This window comes from Conger conger, chromosome 17 (assembly GCF_963514075.1).
Source record: "Conger conger chromosome 17, fConCon1.1, whole genome shotgun sequence".
In the NCBI taxonomy this organism is placed as follows: Eukaryota; Metazoa; Chordata; class Actinopteri; order Anguilliformes; family Congridae; genus Conger; species Conger conger.
This window is the reverse complement of record NC_083776.1, coordinates 18472032-18489743: the sequence shown is the minus strand read 5'-3', so window position 1 is coordinate 18489743 and position 17712 is coordinate 18472032. Positions and strand designations below refer to the sequence as shown.

At 39.6% G+C, this 17712-nt stretch overlaps 1 protein-coding gene across 1 annotated transcript in view; it reads left to right on the top strand.

Moving 5' to 3' along the window:
* Nucleotides 1–16582, top strand: part of LOC133116929 (beta-1,3-galactosyltransferase 1) — an 81855-nt gene extending 65273 nt beyond the window's left edge. Inside the window, exon 3 of the mRNA XM_061226951.1 lies at nt 13779–16582. Coding sequence (XP_061082935.1) covers nt 14051–15034 — 984 coding nt within the window. The 5' untranslated portion in view covers nt 13779–14050 and the 3' untranslated portion in view covers nt 15035–16582. The remainder of the gene's footprint in view (nt 1–13778) is intronic.
* The last annotated feature ends 1130 nt before the right edge of the window (nt 16583–17712 follow it).

The window sequence follows — 17712 nt, the reverse complement described above, 5'->3', positions numbered from 1 at the left end:
GCAGAGAAATTTTAATTTGGCACAATTGTGGAGACTCATTATCATTGCTGGGACTATGTACTGTTTTCTGTGTATTCCTGGATTAGACTTTCCAATTTGCTGATTCGTTGAGGATTTAAGGTGTTTCCATGACAGAAATAAATGCTTGCGGCACATACAAAGAGTATAGTTGTGAAAATGTGTTGCGCCTAGTGCTACAGAGAATATTTTTACTTTATACCATCACGGATTCAGTGTTCATTCACAGTATTTCGCAGTACAAAGAGCTGTTTTAATTATATCATGTAACCCTGGTTACTGTGGTGCTGTGGATCAGGATGAGATGAGGTTGCGGCCAGATTGTGTTAATGACTACAGATTTGAGGAGGCTCTGTGCCTGCGAATACATTTTCCAAAGTAAATGAAGATCGCTTTGAAGGTTCTTGAGTCTCTACAACGACGATCTCTCAAAGACCCGAGAGGGAGTGCATGACATAGAGCAGTATGGGAGTACAGAGAAACTGGGAAACCAAACGCTTTCACCACAAGTTGTGATGTGTGTTGGCTGTATTCACTGTCCTTGAATGAAGGCCGTTTTCAAAGGGGAGCTCGTATATGGATTTTGAGGCAGGACATGTACTGTAAGTCTCACATGTCAGCAACAGCAGATGGCTGCCTTTTTCTTTCAGTCACTGCAGTCACTGTGCTGCAGTGTGCAACAATAGTAGGGTTGTATATTTCCAGTGTTGTGCACAACATTATTGCAATCAAGTTATTTAAAACATAATTTCAAAATTTTTAAAAAAATGTTTTTACCGTTCTCAGGGGTAATGTTTTACCCAGTCTCAGAGGTAATGTTTTACCCAGTCTCAGAGGTAATGTTTTACCCAGTCTCAGGGGTAATGTTTTACCCAGTCTAAGAGGTAATGTTTTACCCAGTCTCAGAGATAATATTTTTAGTTATAATAATAATAATATTATTCAGGTCATGAGTATGGGGTTGTTAGCAGTACACTGAGAATGAGAATATCTCATTTTAAAGTGAATGTGCTTTAACGTGTATCTATAAACAATTCAGTGGAGGTGCAGTAAATTTAATCACTACGACCATCTGTCATCAGCATGCTGTTATCAGAGAAAAGTGAGTTGCAGGTTCTGACACTTTCTTCATTATGTCCCAGGGCATTAGATTAATTCTGCAATGTTTTTTTATGAAATATTTATCAGAATATTGATGTTTTGCTTCTGTTCACTTTCTTCTGTGCAGTAGCAGTCCAAGGTAAACCCAGATGTTATAGCATAGTGCTGAAGAATGCTCTGGTAATCCTGTTGGTTCAGGGTAGCAGTCATTCTGTAGGTCACTGAAAAAAAAATTGAAAACAAGCATGAAATATATACATAGAAAAGCAAACACAGCAGTGTTTTAAGAGATCAAGTCTGTCTTAAAGAGATTGAATACCCTCCAACCATCATCTCCTGGAATGCAATTCAATTTTATTTGTATAGCGCTTTTCACAGTAGACTGTCATAAAGACGCTTTACAGAAGGGAATAAACATGGTAAATATCAGCCCCCAAATAGCATATAGATTAAGATGGTAACGGTTCAGGTATTGAGTTAGCAGGTAATGTAGAACTTCTGCATGGATGGATGTAGAGTATGCAGTTCAGAGGGAAGGGAAATTAATCTGTAGCTCCAGGATGTGTCAAAGCGTGGGCATCAACTCAAAGAGGAGCAGGGTTGCAGCAGTCCATGACATCAGGTCGGGATACCCTGCTACCATCCTCTCCTGGTATACCCTGCAACCATCCTCTCCTGGAATACCCTGCAACCATCCTCTCCCTTGGCTGCCTGACAGATGAGTTTTATTGTTTCTGACAAGCTTAATTATTTATTTACCACTTCAGCTGTGCACAGCTCAGAATTAGCAACACATGGATTTTCCCGGGTCAGCATGGTGCATGAGTTCAGATATAATCTCCTCAAAAGCGACACGCTTTGTTCCTTGCTTTAATAATGCAGGAGGAGGAATTTGAAAGCGCCGCTTATTACTCTGAATGTGATTTCCTTCCCGTGGTCATGTTTGACCTGCTGTACGATGTTGTTGCAGTTTGGTTGTTCATTGTTGAAAGCGAAAGCACACACTCAAACTGAGAGCACTGTTCAACCTGAAACTCCTTCATCTTATTAAGTGCAGAGAAGGGGAGATTTTGCAGGCTATCCCTTTTTTCTTGACAGCTAAGTGCTTTCGTCTTAGTGAGGCTGTGTGTAGGGCAACTCGTGGCAGTGTTCGGTGTGGATTCGGTGCCAGAGATGCAGAGGGATGAGAGAGATGCACAATTACCCTCTCAGTAAATGTGTGCCTAATCACCATCAGATATGAGAGGGGAGGTTGTGCTGAAGATTTATTTATTTGTGTGTGTATGTGTATGTGTGTGTGTGATGGAGAACATAAAAACAGACTTGCATCCTTCTTGTGAATAGACTCCCTTCATATCGGGCACTGGAACTAAAAGGCTTCTCTGTTTAAATATGTTATTGACAGGTATATGATATTTTAATATTTTAGGAACAGCCTGCCTATTCTCTTTGTGGCTCTTATAAAATTCTGGTTGTGTCACACAGGCAGTCATGCGTGAAATGTCGATCACCCTTCCAGATGAACAAGTCTGCCTTATCAATGTGAATGGAGGATCGCGATAGAGGGGTCCCATACGGGCCTGTTACCACACTCTGGTTGTGTTCTTGGCCGTTGTCCAATCCCTTGTAGGTGAACGGTGAGATGTGCTAAAAAGAGATATATTTTGAAATGGAGTAAGATCACATCAGAACAGAACCAAACACCACAGGAATGGTCACACAAGACTGTAATGTTGTGAAAAGGTAGGACGTTGATCCTGTGTCCAGTTCTACTTTACATTTGTTCATGCAGCATGTTTGTTTTTGCAGTGCCTGTTTGTATATGTAGCAGAGCACCATGCTCATGATTGTTGAAAATTTAATGCAAGTGAAGGAGACTTGCATAAGGGCTGGAAAGTTGCACACAACAGAATGACACACCATGCAAATATTGAATGGGGGAGCATATCGGCACCTCAGGATCAAATCAAGAATTTGGGACCATACAGTGTCTCCCAAGAGTCACTGTTGCTTGGCAGTATGGAATTTGTGGATGCATAAATATAGGTTCCCTTTATCAAATAATATTTTTCCTGTTGGATAAATTCAATTTTTCAAGAATGGAAATTCAACAACTAAACCCTTCCCAGCTCTGATTCTCATTCACATTCAGCGGCATATACGTAAGTGCAATGAATATTAAATTCACAAATTTTCTTGAGGGTTTTCAAGTCATTCTGATATGATGCCCTTCGCTTTCTTTCAAATACTGAATGGAGAAAGAAATGTGGAACTAATATAGCAATATAGAAATATATTGAACATTTTACAAATTTCAATAAAATGTCAGCTGCCGTAATGTCATGATTGAATATGAGATGAATGAACAACAGTAAAAATCAAAGTCAACCTTTTTGAACTATTTCACAATTCAAATACGACACATATTTCCATAGCTCTATATATTATCTGCTTAAATTCTGTGCTCAGGGGTGTTGCAACATGGTTAAAATATACAGACCTTTTTTAATGCTGCTGAGCATTTCATTGAATTATTATTTATGATTGGCAGACACTTGTGGAAAGTCCCTCACTGCTGGTGAAATCCACTGTTGGCAGTAATTTCAGACCTGTTCTTTTTTAGTGGATATTGGCTGTCCGGTCAGGCCCCGAAAGTTGTCTTCTGAACCGTTATTCGCAAGCTGTTCAGGATGTGCTTGCCAAAGCAGTTATCAGCAGAAATAAAATAAAATTCAGCTACCTGGTTTAAGTTTTTAATTTTGCTTTATTGAAATTTTCCTTTCTCCCCAAATCTGGAGCCCTCTGTCATTCCAGGAGTGTGCAGCCAAGCATGGTCTCTCCTGGGAATCATGGGATGCCAATGCAATGATGAGTCACTGGAGTCCTTCCCTCAGTGACGACTGCAAGCCAGCGGCTTTTAGAACTAGTAATGGAGACCGCAAACTAGCTAGCTTAGTAACGTGGCTACCGATAGATTTGATAAAGAATACATTAATAAATGCATCATCTGTGCTTGGCTGAGCTGGACCCTGCTGTTTGCAGTCTGGGGGCAGTGGCTGCTTTCCAGGGGTCACCAGCGGAAGGAAAGAACCATGGGCATCACAGGACATTGCAGCTTAACAGGCACACTTGGCGGCATCCAGTGGAGCTCTAGGGGTCAGTAGAGCAAATTTGACATGGACTAAACCCTGAACATTGCCAATTGAATCAATAACCATACTGTAGGAACATGTCTTAAAGTATATACACTCAGTGAGCACTAAATATTAGGTATTTATTAGACTTCTTTTTTTAGACATATTCTACTGCTGTAGTCTATCCACTTAAAGGTTTGATGTATTCTGTGTTCAGAGAAGCTCTTCTGCATACTACTGTTGTAATGCATGGTTATTTGCATTACTGTCACCTTCCTGTCAATTTCGACCAGTCTGGCCCTTCTCCTCTGACGTCTCACTGAAACCACCATTGTTTATGAATCTCAGGTTCACCCATGTATACATCATATCGCAGAAGCCAGTGCTGCTCAAACTTTAGTTTAAGCTTGTCTTTAACCAGAGAGTTTCCACAGCTTGTAGGGCAATTAAAAGTGCTACATAGCGTCTCCCAAGCATGAAAAAGAGTGATTTGTTTGGTCTGAAATATGTAGTCAACAAAATGTTGCAGTTGACGACGTTAACAGCATCTGCCTCTATCTCCATTAGTCCCTAATTTACAGTTGGTGCGATTCATCATATCAGGGGGAATGGTGCGGAACAGGTATGGCTCAGCATAAATGTAGTTGCTCAGAGAGGCTTGAGAAACAGGGAGACACTTTAGTAATGCAGAAAGGGAGAGCCCCAACGTGCTTAAAGATGGTTACCTAAACTAGGACCATAAGGTGCTGAACAGCCAGGACAATACAGGACTTCTTACCCTGACAACTTCACAGGTACCAGTGCACTCCTGACTCTGAAGGAGACATCGTAGACGTTAGTCGCGTTGCATTAAACTGTTTTGCTCTGAGCTTCACGTGTTCCGGCATTCCTTATCTCTGGCTAGTCCCTGTGAAGTTGTCTGGGTACGGGGTAATAAATACTTGAATACTTTAGTAATGTTATCATGATGGTCACACAAGGACATAATCTGCAAAATGCTCAGCATCTCGTAGCATCAGCAACAAAATATTAATTGAATTTTTTCTGCAACGGTGAACCTGTTCGGCATGTTTTATTGACTTATTTTTTCACTTTTTAGTCATCTATAGTCTATCCAAAGTTTATCTTGTGCCCAATGTGACTTTAGTAATTTAATTGCCTGATTGATTTTTTTTCTATTTTGTTTTCTGTAATCACAGTATCCAATTTAAATTAAGCCTAAGGCATAAAAAATGTAAATTAAACAATCCCCTAATGTTTAATTCAGACTTGTACTCGGCATAGAAAATGGCTCGTTTTTGGTCTGAAGTGTTATGGATTTTTTGATCGTGACCATATCAGCACCTCTTTCAGTGAAAATGATCTTCCCACAAGGCAACAAGGGTCTTCTACATATGCAATGTCAGAGGACTTGCTATTCATCCAATCAAAGCCCATGCGTAAGTGGTGTAAACACACGTTTTTAACAAGCATGCTATGAGCAGCTAGGCAAAATGATCAACCAAGTTATGATGTGCCTTTCAGCCTGAGACATTCAGCCAAACATCTGACACTGTGAGTACACAGCCATGAAAATGTTAAAATATATCACCCATATAAATCAAGCTGTCATTTCTTTTCCAAGGTCTTTCTTAAAAAGCGCGGCAGCCATCCGAGAGTCATGGCAGGCTTTGCGATGCTGTCAGCTATATCTGCTCTGTCTCCAGCGCTGATCTCTGCTTTCATTCTGCACATATTTGTTCTGCGGCGAGGAGATTCGCCTCGCCTGGAAAAACAGCGTGCGTGTGTGAGGTCTGTCTGGAGATGAGCGTTCAAACACAGCGCAGAAATAGCTGTGTAATTGTTTTCTGCCTTTATGCTTTTCATAGAGCTCTGCTTCCAGTCGCAGTCTCAGATTTGTCATGTACACGGTGAGTGTGGTCTGCTCATTATGTGGAAGCAGCTGTAGTATTTGGATGGGCTCTACGGTCTGGTGCTGACTCTGGGTCAGGTCAGTGCTGGCCACAGCAGGCAGCATCGCAAAGGCAGCTCGTAACTGACCGAATCGACACCCGGGGTGGGAACAAGCGGCCAAAACCGGCTTTGTTTTTGATGTTCATTTCCCTTCATTCTATCTGTAAAGGGTTCATTTCGTCCTTGTTATTTGAAATATATGTCTAACTTATAATCTTTCCTTTTTTACAGGAAGCTTAGGCTATGCTCTGCAAGCTTTGTAGACTACTTATAAAAATCTAAATAGCCACTGCTAGCTTGTTCTTTGGGTCCGTAAATATTCTAGTTCTAGTATACACTGACTTTATTATAATTTTACAAACACTGTAAAAAATCTGTTTAGGCTGTACCAACCACCAGGGGATTAAAAACCTGTTGGGGAAAGAAAAGCTTCATGGGTATATATAAGCTCAGCTTTGCTTACACTGAGTAACTGGGGCCTTAGGGCAGGCATTTCCCTTCTGTAAAGCGTCTTTGTGACAGTCCTCTGTGAACAACGTTATACAAACAAAATTTTAATTGCGTAACAACAAATAGTCATCTGCCAGCATCGATAAATGTGTCACAGTGACACCAACTTTTAGTCTATCAACTAAAAACAACACAGTTCTGTCTCCATAAAATAAGGGGTGGAAAAAACCTTTTGCCGCATACTGCATCTAAATATGTTAGTTTTGTCTCACTGTGCATTACTGTTTTGTGGAAAAGCAGTGTGTGTCTGACCTCGGCAGTAATCATTTCGGCAATCTGTTTTGTGAATAATAACGCCCTCACCTTGGCAAGAGTCCTCATCAGGGGCGTTTTAATTAAAAAGCTGAAAGTGAAAGGGCAAATGAGAAAGCTACCTCTGTCAAGACCTTCATGCACCGTTTCATAGAGAGGATACGGAGGATCCCGCGACAAGACCCTGGCTGTCCAGAGACACGGTGATGGAGTGCAGCCTGACTGTCACCTGTGCTCTGTCATCTCTTCAGAATAATTTTGCTCTGTCTGACTGCGGCTGTATAGATTGACGTGACACCGAATTAATAAAATGTTTCTGCAGGATTGTGTTTGATAGATACTGTGTAAACGACTAAACCATTATTTCAGATTCCTGATCTGTTGATTGCAAAGGTGTTCCATCAACATGGGATTGAATCTGTTTCTCAAATTCTTTTTTACTATGATATTTATTTGGCCTCATAAATATTTTTGATAAGTATTCATGCAAAACAACTGCTCTTCATTTCAGTAAATATATTCATCACAAAACCAGACCATTTTGGTGGATACCCTGCTTTGATAAATATGCTACAATGTTTCATATAAAGACTTTTACAGCATATGACGTTTTATGTTTCAACATATTACAATAATTTTTCCTATGTTTGGTCAATCATTTTACACACAGGTTTAAGACAGACCCCTGGGAATTTGTGTATGTCTTTACATATGTGCAGTCCAGAAATGTTTGGGCCTCATTCATTTTATTTCCTGTTATGTGCAGAGTTGTAAATTGAACCTGGCATCTATTTAACCAGACATGTCTTTATCGGCATGGTGTTTGACAGATATGTCCATAAATCTGCATTCAGTCATAAATCAGGCAATTTCCCTCTTGTGAATAGAGGAAATGTAATTACTGTTCCCGCAGTCCAGGCAGCATAGAGCCCTATTGGACACTGGGGAATGGGTGTCGCTTTCTAACAAATGGTTTTCTTTGTACTGTACGCCTACTACAAATTTGCTCCTTGCCACACAATAAATTAGGACAAATCTAGTTTCTCCCATAATTTATTCTTGTTGGTTTAACGTCTATGCAATTCAGTGGGTTACCTTGTATTTCTGTACAGATACATTTTCTGATCAAGACTGCAAATTAATACAACTGTTTTGTACCTTGCAAATCTGGTAATGATTGCATTGACACATGCACTAAGAAGAAAGTTAAATTTGTAGGTTATTAAAGATGGAAAATATTGTTATATTGTTCCTGTTGCAGACTTTCTGTGGTGTGTTGTGCTGTGGTAGTTTCAAAAGCTGAGCTTCCAAGCGATACATTCGTGACAGTTGCTTTTTAGTACAGTACATTAAACGTTCCTGCTGGAGATTTAGGCATTTTACAAGAAATGCAAAATGGTAGAAAATTCACTTACACTATAAGTAATGTGCCCAGCATAGGGAGATGCATCTATCAGTTATGATGTATTTTTATACTTTAGCTGTCGTAGTGGAATATGACATCTGTGCACACATCTGTGCATTCTAGTCACCTGGTTGTAGCCATAGCAACAGAAGTCCCTGTCTATCAAGCATTGTATTATTAATTACAGAGTGGTAGAGTAGCAAATGTTTAGTACCTTTTCATCAAATTCAAAGGCTAAAGGATCAAATGAGAAACTCTATTTAGATAGCGTAATGTATTGTAACAACAAACAAATGAAACGGTTTGAAATATAAAGCGCTTTGGGACATTACATATTGGCTGATCCTTTTACTTCTGAAGCACTGTGATTGCATGCACTGAATCATACTATATGGAGCTCAGCTTGCAGTTGCTGTACACAATAAAATATTCAGTTCTAAAAGAGATCGAAACAGTTACTGTTTCAGAGTAAAATGTACTCTAACTACTGAGTTGATTTAACAGTCAACATTTTACTGTGTACATTAAAACATTTGTTTAAACAATACACATATTCAGTACTTAATCAATTAATTTAAAACAATTCATAATTGTGGCTAAAGCGACAAAAAATGAAAAAGGGTAAAAATTCCCAAGATGGCATAATCAATTGACTGCAAATATTTGGCCAAATATAGCACAAGCCAATTATTTAGTGGATATTCAGCTGGAAATCTAGGCCTATTTAACACATCCTGGGAAGATCTGCTTTGCAGATTGGTACCATGGGGGCAGACTGTGTTTCATGCATTTCCAGCTGAAATTACAGTCTGGTAATTTAGCCGTTAAATGGGGATTTAGCTGTTGAAGGCTGGCCATAATGAACTCTGAGCTGAAGCAATGAGGTATGAAGAAATATGACCGCAGTGGCAATAACCGCAGGCATGTTAACGGTCAGTCCAGTTTGCGTTGTTCAGTATTTGAACCCAGCATGCTTAGCTTCCCTTGTGTGTACACTGAACTAAGTACATCATTTATTTATACTCCTCACGTGCAGTTTTGCTAAATAAATTAAATGTACTGCTACAGCTTTAATGTAGCCTGTGAAGTTTATAGAACTAGGCATTCGGTTCTGTACTGCTAATGCTATCCAGACACCACAGAGCCTGCTCTCTGATAGATACATAATTACCCCTAAGGCGTTGCTTTGTGGTGTGTGGTTTGGAAAATAGCTGAATTAAAGCTTACAAAGTGTTCACACACCCAGATATAGCAGAACTTTTTCCCATTTTGCTCACATTATGAATCGGCAATTATATCATGCAGGCATGCACTTCTTTGCCATCAGCACTTAGAGAGCTATAACTAAGAGCGGGGTTTTGGGGTCGTTCACCCACAGCCGAGAATGTTTCTTTTAAATGCTTGCTACTTTTATTATACACGGTAGGTCAATTCAGAACTAAGTTCTTGTCTCATTTCTCTAGTCTACTTACTAAATGTAGTACAATACATACAGTGTTTCTCCTGTATTTTGCACTGAACAAGGATGAAAGCTACCTTGTACCTTTAACATGGTACACAGATTTTAGGTTTTGAAAGTTTTTACTTAAACTTAAAATTATGTGAAATCCTTCATGGAATCACTTAACAACCTGTGCTGACCATAAAATCTTAATGTGTTTACTTTTTATATTTTGTATTTGCACTTGCACTGTTTTCTAGAGGGGCGCAGGGAAAAAATTAAATCAGCAAAAATTGTGGTTATTATTACTTTTTTAAATTATTATTATTATTTGTTACTGGAAAAAAAACTTGATTCAACTAAAATTAATACTGCCTGTGGCTTCTCCGCAGTCTCATTGGTATTTTCAAGATTGTACAGTATTTAGTGTTTAGGAACACTGAAGACATTTCAAACATAAGCTTTTTTTTTACAAGCAAAAGATATTGAAAAATGATCAGGGAATTACTATGGAGATGACTGAGGAGAAATAGCTGGTATTTGGGGGTTCCTCTGGGGAAAACAACTCATATCTGGAGCAGTTTCCACACCCTTGACCTGTGCTGTGAATTGGGACAGCACATGACATTGCAGAAGCTTGAGTAATCGTACCCGTTTCATTTCCTTATTCCTCAAGGCTCTCTCTTTTCCGTGGAGAAGACCTGTTACTGAGATGCGACTCTTCTTGCTACAAGATCACACGTATAGCGGGAACTGTTCCAGCATGCGATTAAGAGGGGGCGTGATATCTCAGATTAGACATGCTTAATGCAGCACGAGATGTATCGACAGACTGAGAGAGCACTGTTTATACTCAAAGATTCAGCCTAGTCACATATTATTTTATTGGGGGGACTTTTAACTGCAATTACAGTACAGGTCAATTAAATTCAGAAACATTTTATTTGTATAGTGCTTTTTACAGCAGAATGTCCCAGAGACGGGACAGGGAGGGGAAGTCCTAAACCCCCCAAATAGCATATAAAGTAAAATAATCCCAAGTGGCGGAAAACCTTTAAACAATGGCGAGAACTCCCTGATGGGAAGAAATCTCGAGAGAAACCCGGCTATAGGCGGATGCCCATCCTCTGCTGGCCTATACAGTAGGTTGAGATGGTAGCAGTTCAGGTATTAAGCTAGCAGGTTTAGAAATTCCACATGGATGGATGTTGAGTATGCAGTTCAGAGGGGAGGGGAATTAATCTGTAGCTCCAGGAAGTGTGGAGGAGAGGAGCAGGGCTGCAGCAGTCGTCCATGACCTCAGGGTGGGGGTCCGGTTCGAATGGTCCAAAAGATGCCCCTGGAAAAAGTAACAGAATAGTTGGTTTACAAAGAACAGGCAGAAGCTCCTTCAATAACTTTGTGGGTATGGAGTCTAGGAGACATGTGGATGATTTGGAAGAAGAAAGTAATTTGACAGGTTCACTCTGAGTTATAGGAGAAAGGGATTGAAGTTGTTCTGTATATCTAGAAGGTGGTCCTATGTTCTCAATAAAGCTACCACTGACTGGTGTAGAGACCGATATCTTGTCTTTGATTTCAATTATCTTATCGCTAAAGAAATGTAAGAAATCATTACTGCTGCAAGAAGCTGGAATTTGAGGATTGGTTGCTGTATGATTATCAGTTAGTTCAGGTATCAGGTATTGTTTTTTCATTTCCTTGAATAAGCTTTGCAACATAAGAAGCCCTAGCTGTAGTGAGAGCATGCTTATAAGCACCAAGGCTCTTTTTCCAATCCAAAAGAAATATCAGAATTTTAGTGGAGCGCCACTTGCGTTCCAGTTGACGAGACCTTTGTTTGAGAACCCATGTGTAGTCCGTATAACAAGGGGCAGGTCTTCGCAATAACTTTTTACTTATTAATCAAAAATATTTTGCATAGAGCAATAGCTAATCCATCTGCCATAACATCAGTGTACAAGTGGCTAGCTGAAATATTGAAATCAAGGCAAGTCGGTAATACATCAGTTAAGTTGACAGTGGAAAAAGTGATAATACGACGTGTATACATTCTAGACTCAGTTGTTACAGGGTGGAGTAATTGTAAATGCAGTGTGATAAGAAAATGGTCAAACAGAATAGGATTGTGTGACTGAATTTCAACCTCATCAATGTCAAAGCTTAGGACCAGGTCTAAAATATGTCCGCGATGTGTGGGGCCGACAACATTTTGAGTGAAGCCTACTGATTAAAAAATATTCATGAATGCAGATGTAAAAGGATAATCTATATTTTCAAAGTGTACATTAAAGTCACCTCACATCACCACTTCTGAAAATTCTTGAATAAAGCCAGAGTAAGGGCCAGGAGGTCTATGGACTGTCACCAGGTCAGTAGACTGGGAAAAAGGGCAGGCACCATCAACATCTAGCTGAGAAAGATTAATGACTAATACTTAAAATGAATCAGATTTTGACTCTTTTGGGAACTGAATGAATGAAGTGATTGTAAATAACAGCAACACCGCCCCCTCAGAGACAAGAGTTTTGAGTATATATGAAACCAGGTGGGGAAGATTTGTTGATGTTAAAGTTCCTTAAGATTGCATTTAGCTTGCACTTATCGAGAGAGACTAATCATGTAGTTGCAAATTAGATACATTGTTTTTATTTTGCATTGATAATTGATAGCGGTTCCTGAATGTTTAATAAGACGAGATATCCATGAAATCATTTGGGATGTTTGGGATGTTTTCAGTTCCGTTATTTCTTTGTTATATTTTTATTTCAGAAATCTGTGCTGGAATAATGATAGCAGAATTGGGAAGTGTGTCAATGAGGCAAATTCATTCATTTTAAATTCCAAAGGGACTACAGTATAACCAATGAATATCTGTCCTGTGTAACATCAGGATTATGTGCGATAGATTGATTGATTGGCATTCCTGGATCTCAAATCAGAAATGGGTTCCAGCAGCTATTTTTTAGTAGAGGCAAGGGGATGTTCAAATTAGTCGACTTGGCTTCAGCTTGGATAATATGCTGTGTGCCATGTGTTTACAAATGACCAGCGACAAATTGACAAAGTACCTACATAAAACATGATCAAAGTCGACCATTTGCGTCAGAGCGGTTGGCAGACTGCCGGTACATTTTATGTGGCAAGTAAGCCTGTAGAATGATAATTGGTTCTAATATAACAAAGATCATTCAGATGTTTCAATAATAGAAACTACATTTCTGTTAAATTGTGAAAAGTAATTTAAATTCTGACTTTCCATATTAAGCCTTCATCTTTATTGCTTGGGCCCAATTCAAAAAGCAGAGTGTGACTGTGAGTGTGTGCGCTTGTGCGTGAACGCATGTGTATACAGTAAACTGACAAAATGTGCATAATCATGCACTTTTTAAGTACCCTAGCCTGGTGGTATTTTGTACATTGCAGTAGAACAACAGCAGGTAATCCTATGTACCGAGGCATTACGGTTTCATTTTGACGGACATGCTGTTTTCTCAGTGTGGACATAGTATCTGAAGGGATTTGTTCCCTTTCTAATGACACTTTTCTGTCTGACTTGAGCACTGTTTAATCATGGTTTAATCTGTTTGAGAAGAGATTAATGTGATTAAGTGTTTTTGCTTTTAATTTTCTCTTTTAATTTTATGTGGATGGTATATGACTCTTTACACATACATTATCAGTATGTGTAAAGATGTAAGTGTCGCTGGTTTGTCATGCTGATGTTGATCATGATCATCATAATAAATTATATTTACTGCAGTTAAAGCAAATGAAATAAAAAATATCTAAATTTTTCATGTTTACAATACTGTTGTCATTTTATGTTGTGTGAAGTTTTCATTGGCAATGCACTTATTGGAAAATTTTCAAAACAAGCGAGACCATACATTATGCTGCTATAATTATTTATGCTCTTATTAATGTTTCATGCATGTTCTTATGTTTTATCCTTCTTTTTCAGATTCCAATGGAGGGAGAAGAGCAGTGTCAGAAAGAGAAAGCGGAGAGGCATGAAGATTGCAGGCCAGTCTTGCACTCAAACACCAAACAAATGAAAAACGATGTTCTTCCTTAAGGAGAAATCCCGTCTCTGCCTTGTAAACTTATCTATCCCCGGCAATTAATGTCAAGTATCACGTGGAAGCAGAGCAGTGCTGCCCTGAAGGAAACAACATCACGGACAGGAACAGACACTTAATATTCAATGCACTATACGCGACTAAATGCAACAAAATGCCTTCAAAAGTCTCATGCTTGTACGTTTTGACAGTCGTTTGTTGGGCGAGCGCTCTGTGGTACTTGAGCATCTCACGGCCGACGTCCTCTTACGTCGGGCAGATATCGGTGCCCATCCGAAAATCTGTGAAACCCAAGAACTCCACATTCAGCAATATCCGAACCCGGCCCTTGAACCCGCATGCTTTTGACTTCGTTATTAACGAGCCGAAGAAGTGTGAGAGCGTCTCCCCGTTCCTGGTTATACTGATCAGCACCACGCACAAGGAGTTCGATGCTCGACAGGCCATCCGGGAGACCTGGGGGGATGAGAGCACCTTCGGTGACATCAGCATCCTCACCCTTTTCCTGCTGGGCAGAAACACCGACCCCGTCCTCAACCAGATGGTGGAGCAGGAGAGCCAGATCTTTCACGACATCGTGGTGGAGGACTTCATCGACTCCTACCACAACCTCACCCTCAAGACACTGATGGGCATGCGGTGGGTGGCCACCTTCTGCTCCAAGGCCAAGTACGTCATGAAGACGGACAGCGACATCTTTGTAAATATGGACAACCTGGTCTACAAGCTTTTGAAGCCCACCACCAAACCGAGGAGAAGGTACTTCACGGGTTACGTCATAAACGGAGGTCCGATCCGGGACGTGCGCAGCAAGTGGTACATGCCTCGGGACTTGTACCCTGAGAGTAAGTACCCCCCGTTCTGTTCGGGGACGGGGTACGTGTTTTCGGCCGACGTTGCCGAGCTCATCTACAAGACGTCTCTCCACACCAGGCTGCTCCACCTGGAGGACGTGTACGTGGGGCTCTGCCTGCGTAAACTGGGCATCCACCCCTTCCAGAACAGTGGCTTCAACCACTGGAAGATGGCCTACAGCCTCTGCAGGTACCGCAGGGTGGTCACCGTGCACCAGATCTCCCCCGAGGAAATGCACCGGGTCTGGAACGACATGTCCAGCAAAAAGCACCTCCGATGTTAAGAGCCTGCTTGAGGACCCTCCGCGTTTTGTACCCAACACTGAAGCTTCATCATTGGCCAACGTCACACACTCACACAACTCTGAAGCATCAACGTTGACCAACATCACGCAATCTCACCCAACACTGAAGCATCATCGTTGGCCAATATAACACAATCTCACCCAACACTGAAGTATCATCGTTGGCCAACATCACACAATCTCACCCAACACTGAAGTATCAACATTGGCCAACATCACACAATCTCACCCAACACTGAAGTATCAACATTGGCCAACATCACACAATCTCACCCAACACTGAAGTATCAACATTGGCCAACATCCCATAATCCCTATTACTTAATTTGATTACTGCTGTTAAGTGATCCTATCCTCCCTGATATTTAGATTGTTCGGTATAAGTGTAGGCATCTCTGCAGGAGCACATTCTCCCTGAAATTGGAAATAGTATTTTAATACTGAAATAATATTTTAATATTGTTAATATTCTCTGAAATAAAGTAGAGAACAAACAAAATGCAAGCAGAAATCAGTTGAATTAATTGAGCCAATGTGAAATCCAATAGTTATAGTATTGGATTGCTCTACTGTAACATGCAAGTACAATTCTTTTTTTTAATGTGAGGTTTGCAGGTATGCAAATTGGAAGGCAAGGCATGGAAATTACATAATTATTTTTCATTTTAAAAACCTGTGCTATTGACCATGGTCTCATGCGTCATTTTGGTACTGTAGCATATGTTACATTACCCATGTTTAAAGCATACTGCTCAGAAAGAATTGCTAGCTCAGTGCTTCAGTTTAGATCATAACTTAGCACAAACTCGGTTTACCAGTGTAACCAATGGGACTTTTCTGCCACTGAATGTCATTAAACTTCATAAAACACATACAGAACAGTATCTTTGTTGGATGTACAGTAGTATAACTCGTTTAAGACAATATTGTAAAATGATGAGCATCATTGTTGCTCAGTGTTAATGATCAGTTGTGTAATTATATCAAGATGCTTAATTCATGTGAAGTGTCCTGGAAAAATTTAAAGAAATATATTTGTGGACATTTAAATTAATTTCAATCAAATTATCTTAATGCGTTTTAAGTATTTTTTTACTTTCTGGAATTGATGGTGAAACTGTTTTTTTTTAATCAAATCTAATTTGGTTGGCATTCTGTGTATCTATACTTTTTTTTGAAGAACACTTGTATGCATCAACAGGCATACTTACAATGCTGTAAAAACAACCTAAAGCAACCACTTACTTTCCTCTGTGAATGTATTCTTTTGTGTATTTGTTGTATCAATCTTCAGTCAATAACTGCTAATGAAATTATTACAAATTCATATATTTTCCTGAATTGGGGAAATATGTTACAATTGCTGCATTCTCTAGTTTAATTTTAAATGGATATTTTTTTTATTCTCAAGTATTATGACCTGTCGCCATATTTTACTGTGAAAGAGAAGATGAACAATTATCCTATAGAGGATTATATTAATGTACAGTATGTCATTTTTACATTAAAAATATACATACTTGTCAATTACTGTTATTTGACTTTAATTATACTCCGAAAGTCTATACAAAAACTTTACAAAAAGTGTATAAAAAAGTGAAAGTGTAGCTTTAAGGCTTGAAAAATGTTTGCACATAATGTGTGAACACAGTTGAACTTTCTCACCAAGAAGTTTATTAAAAACTCAGTAAATGCCCTCACACCAAAGTACTTGCTAATTAATTAAAGCTCAGATGCATCTAGCCTCATTTCCCCTCCCCCTTTCCACAACAGAATAGCCCAACCATGCCCTGTATATGTAATAAAGTAAACACACCAAGGGCTCTGTATTCATACAGTAGTCTTACAATAGCTCGGTGGTCCTCACTTCTGGTCCTGGAGAGCCACAGGGTGTGCTGGCTTTCCTGGCTACTCAACATTTAACTGATGGATTAAAGCAGTTAATCACCAGTTAACTCACCTCACCTGGTCTCCTGGGTCTGAATTGGTTGCTGCAGACCCTGCGAGACCAGGAGTGAAAACCACTGTCTAGTCACATAGTCTGAATTGCAGCTCACAAGTAATTTTTCACGGTGCTCACAAGCTAGTTTCACGCTGGATTAGTGAAGTACAAAGATTCCAGGTTGAAATGAGCTGGACTTTGTGGCATAATTCATTAATAGGTGTGTCTTGGGCGTAACATACAATAACCCAATCAGAATATCATCTTCCATTCATTTGAAGGCAACTGCGTTTGCCTATTGGTGGACTGCTAATATGGCGGTGGATCACTAGCAGGAACACCTGCATTTGTGTTCCTGGCACTTTGTAGCCAACATGGAGCCCTAAAATCTATAAACCGGATTCAACTTATTGATCTCCTTGGTAAGTCGCTTTCTAGTTATTGTACGTTTGCACTGACAAATAAATATTGCATAATATTGTTGATATTTAGTAATGTTATTCAAATAAGTATTGATGAAATTAATTTAAATATTACACATTCTTCATGAACAATAACATGCTTTCATTTATAGAGATGAAACATGCCCATGCCATGGTGGTGAAACATTAAATAATGTACATTGCAAATATGCCTTTCTTATTCATTGTCACAGGATATATGAAGTAAAATAATTGTGTGTTGGATTAAAGCTTTTTTTATAGGATGTCAGAGT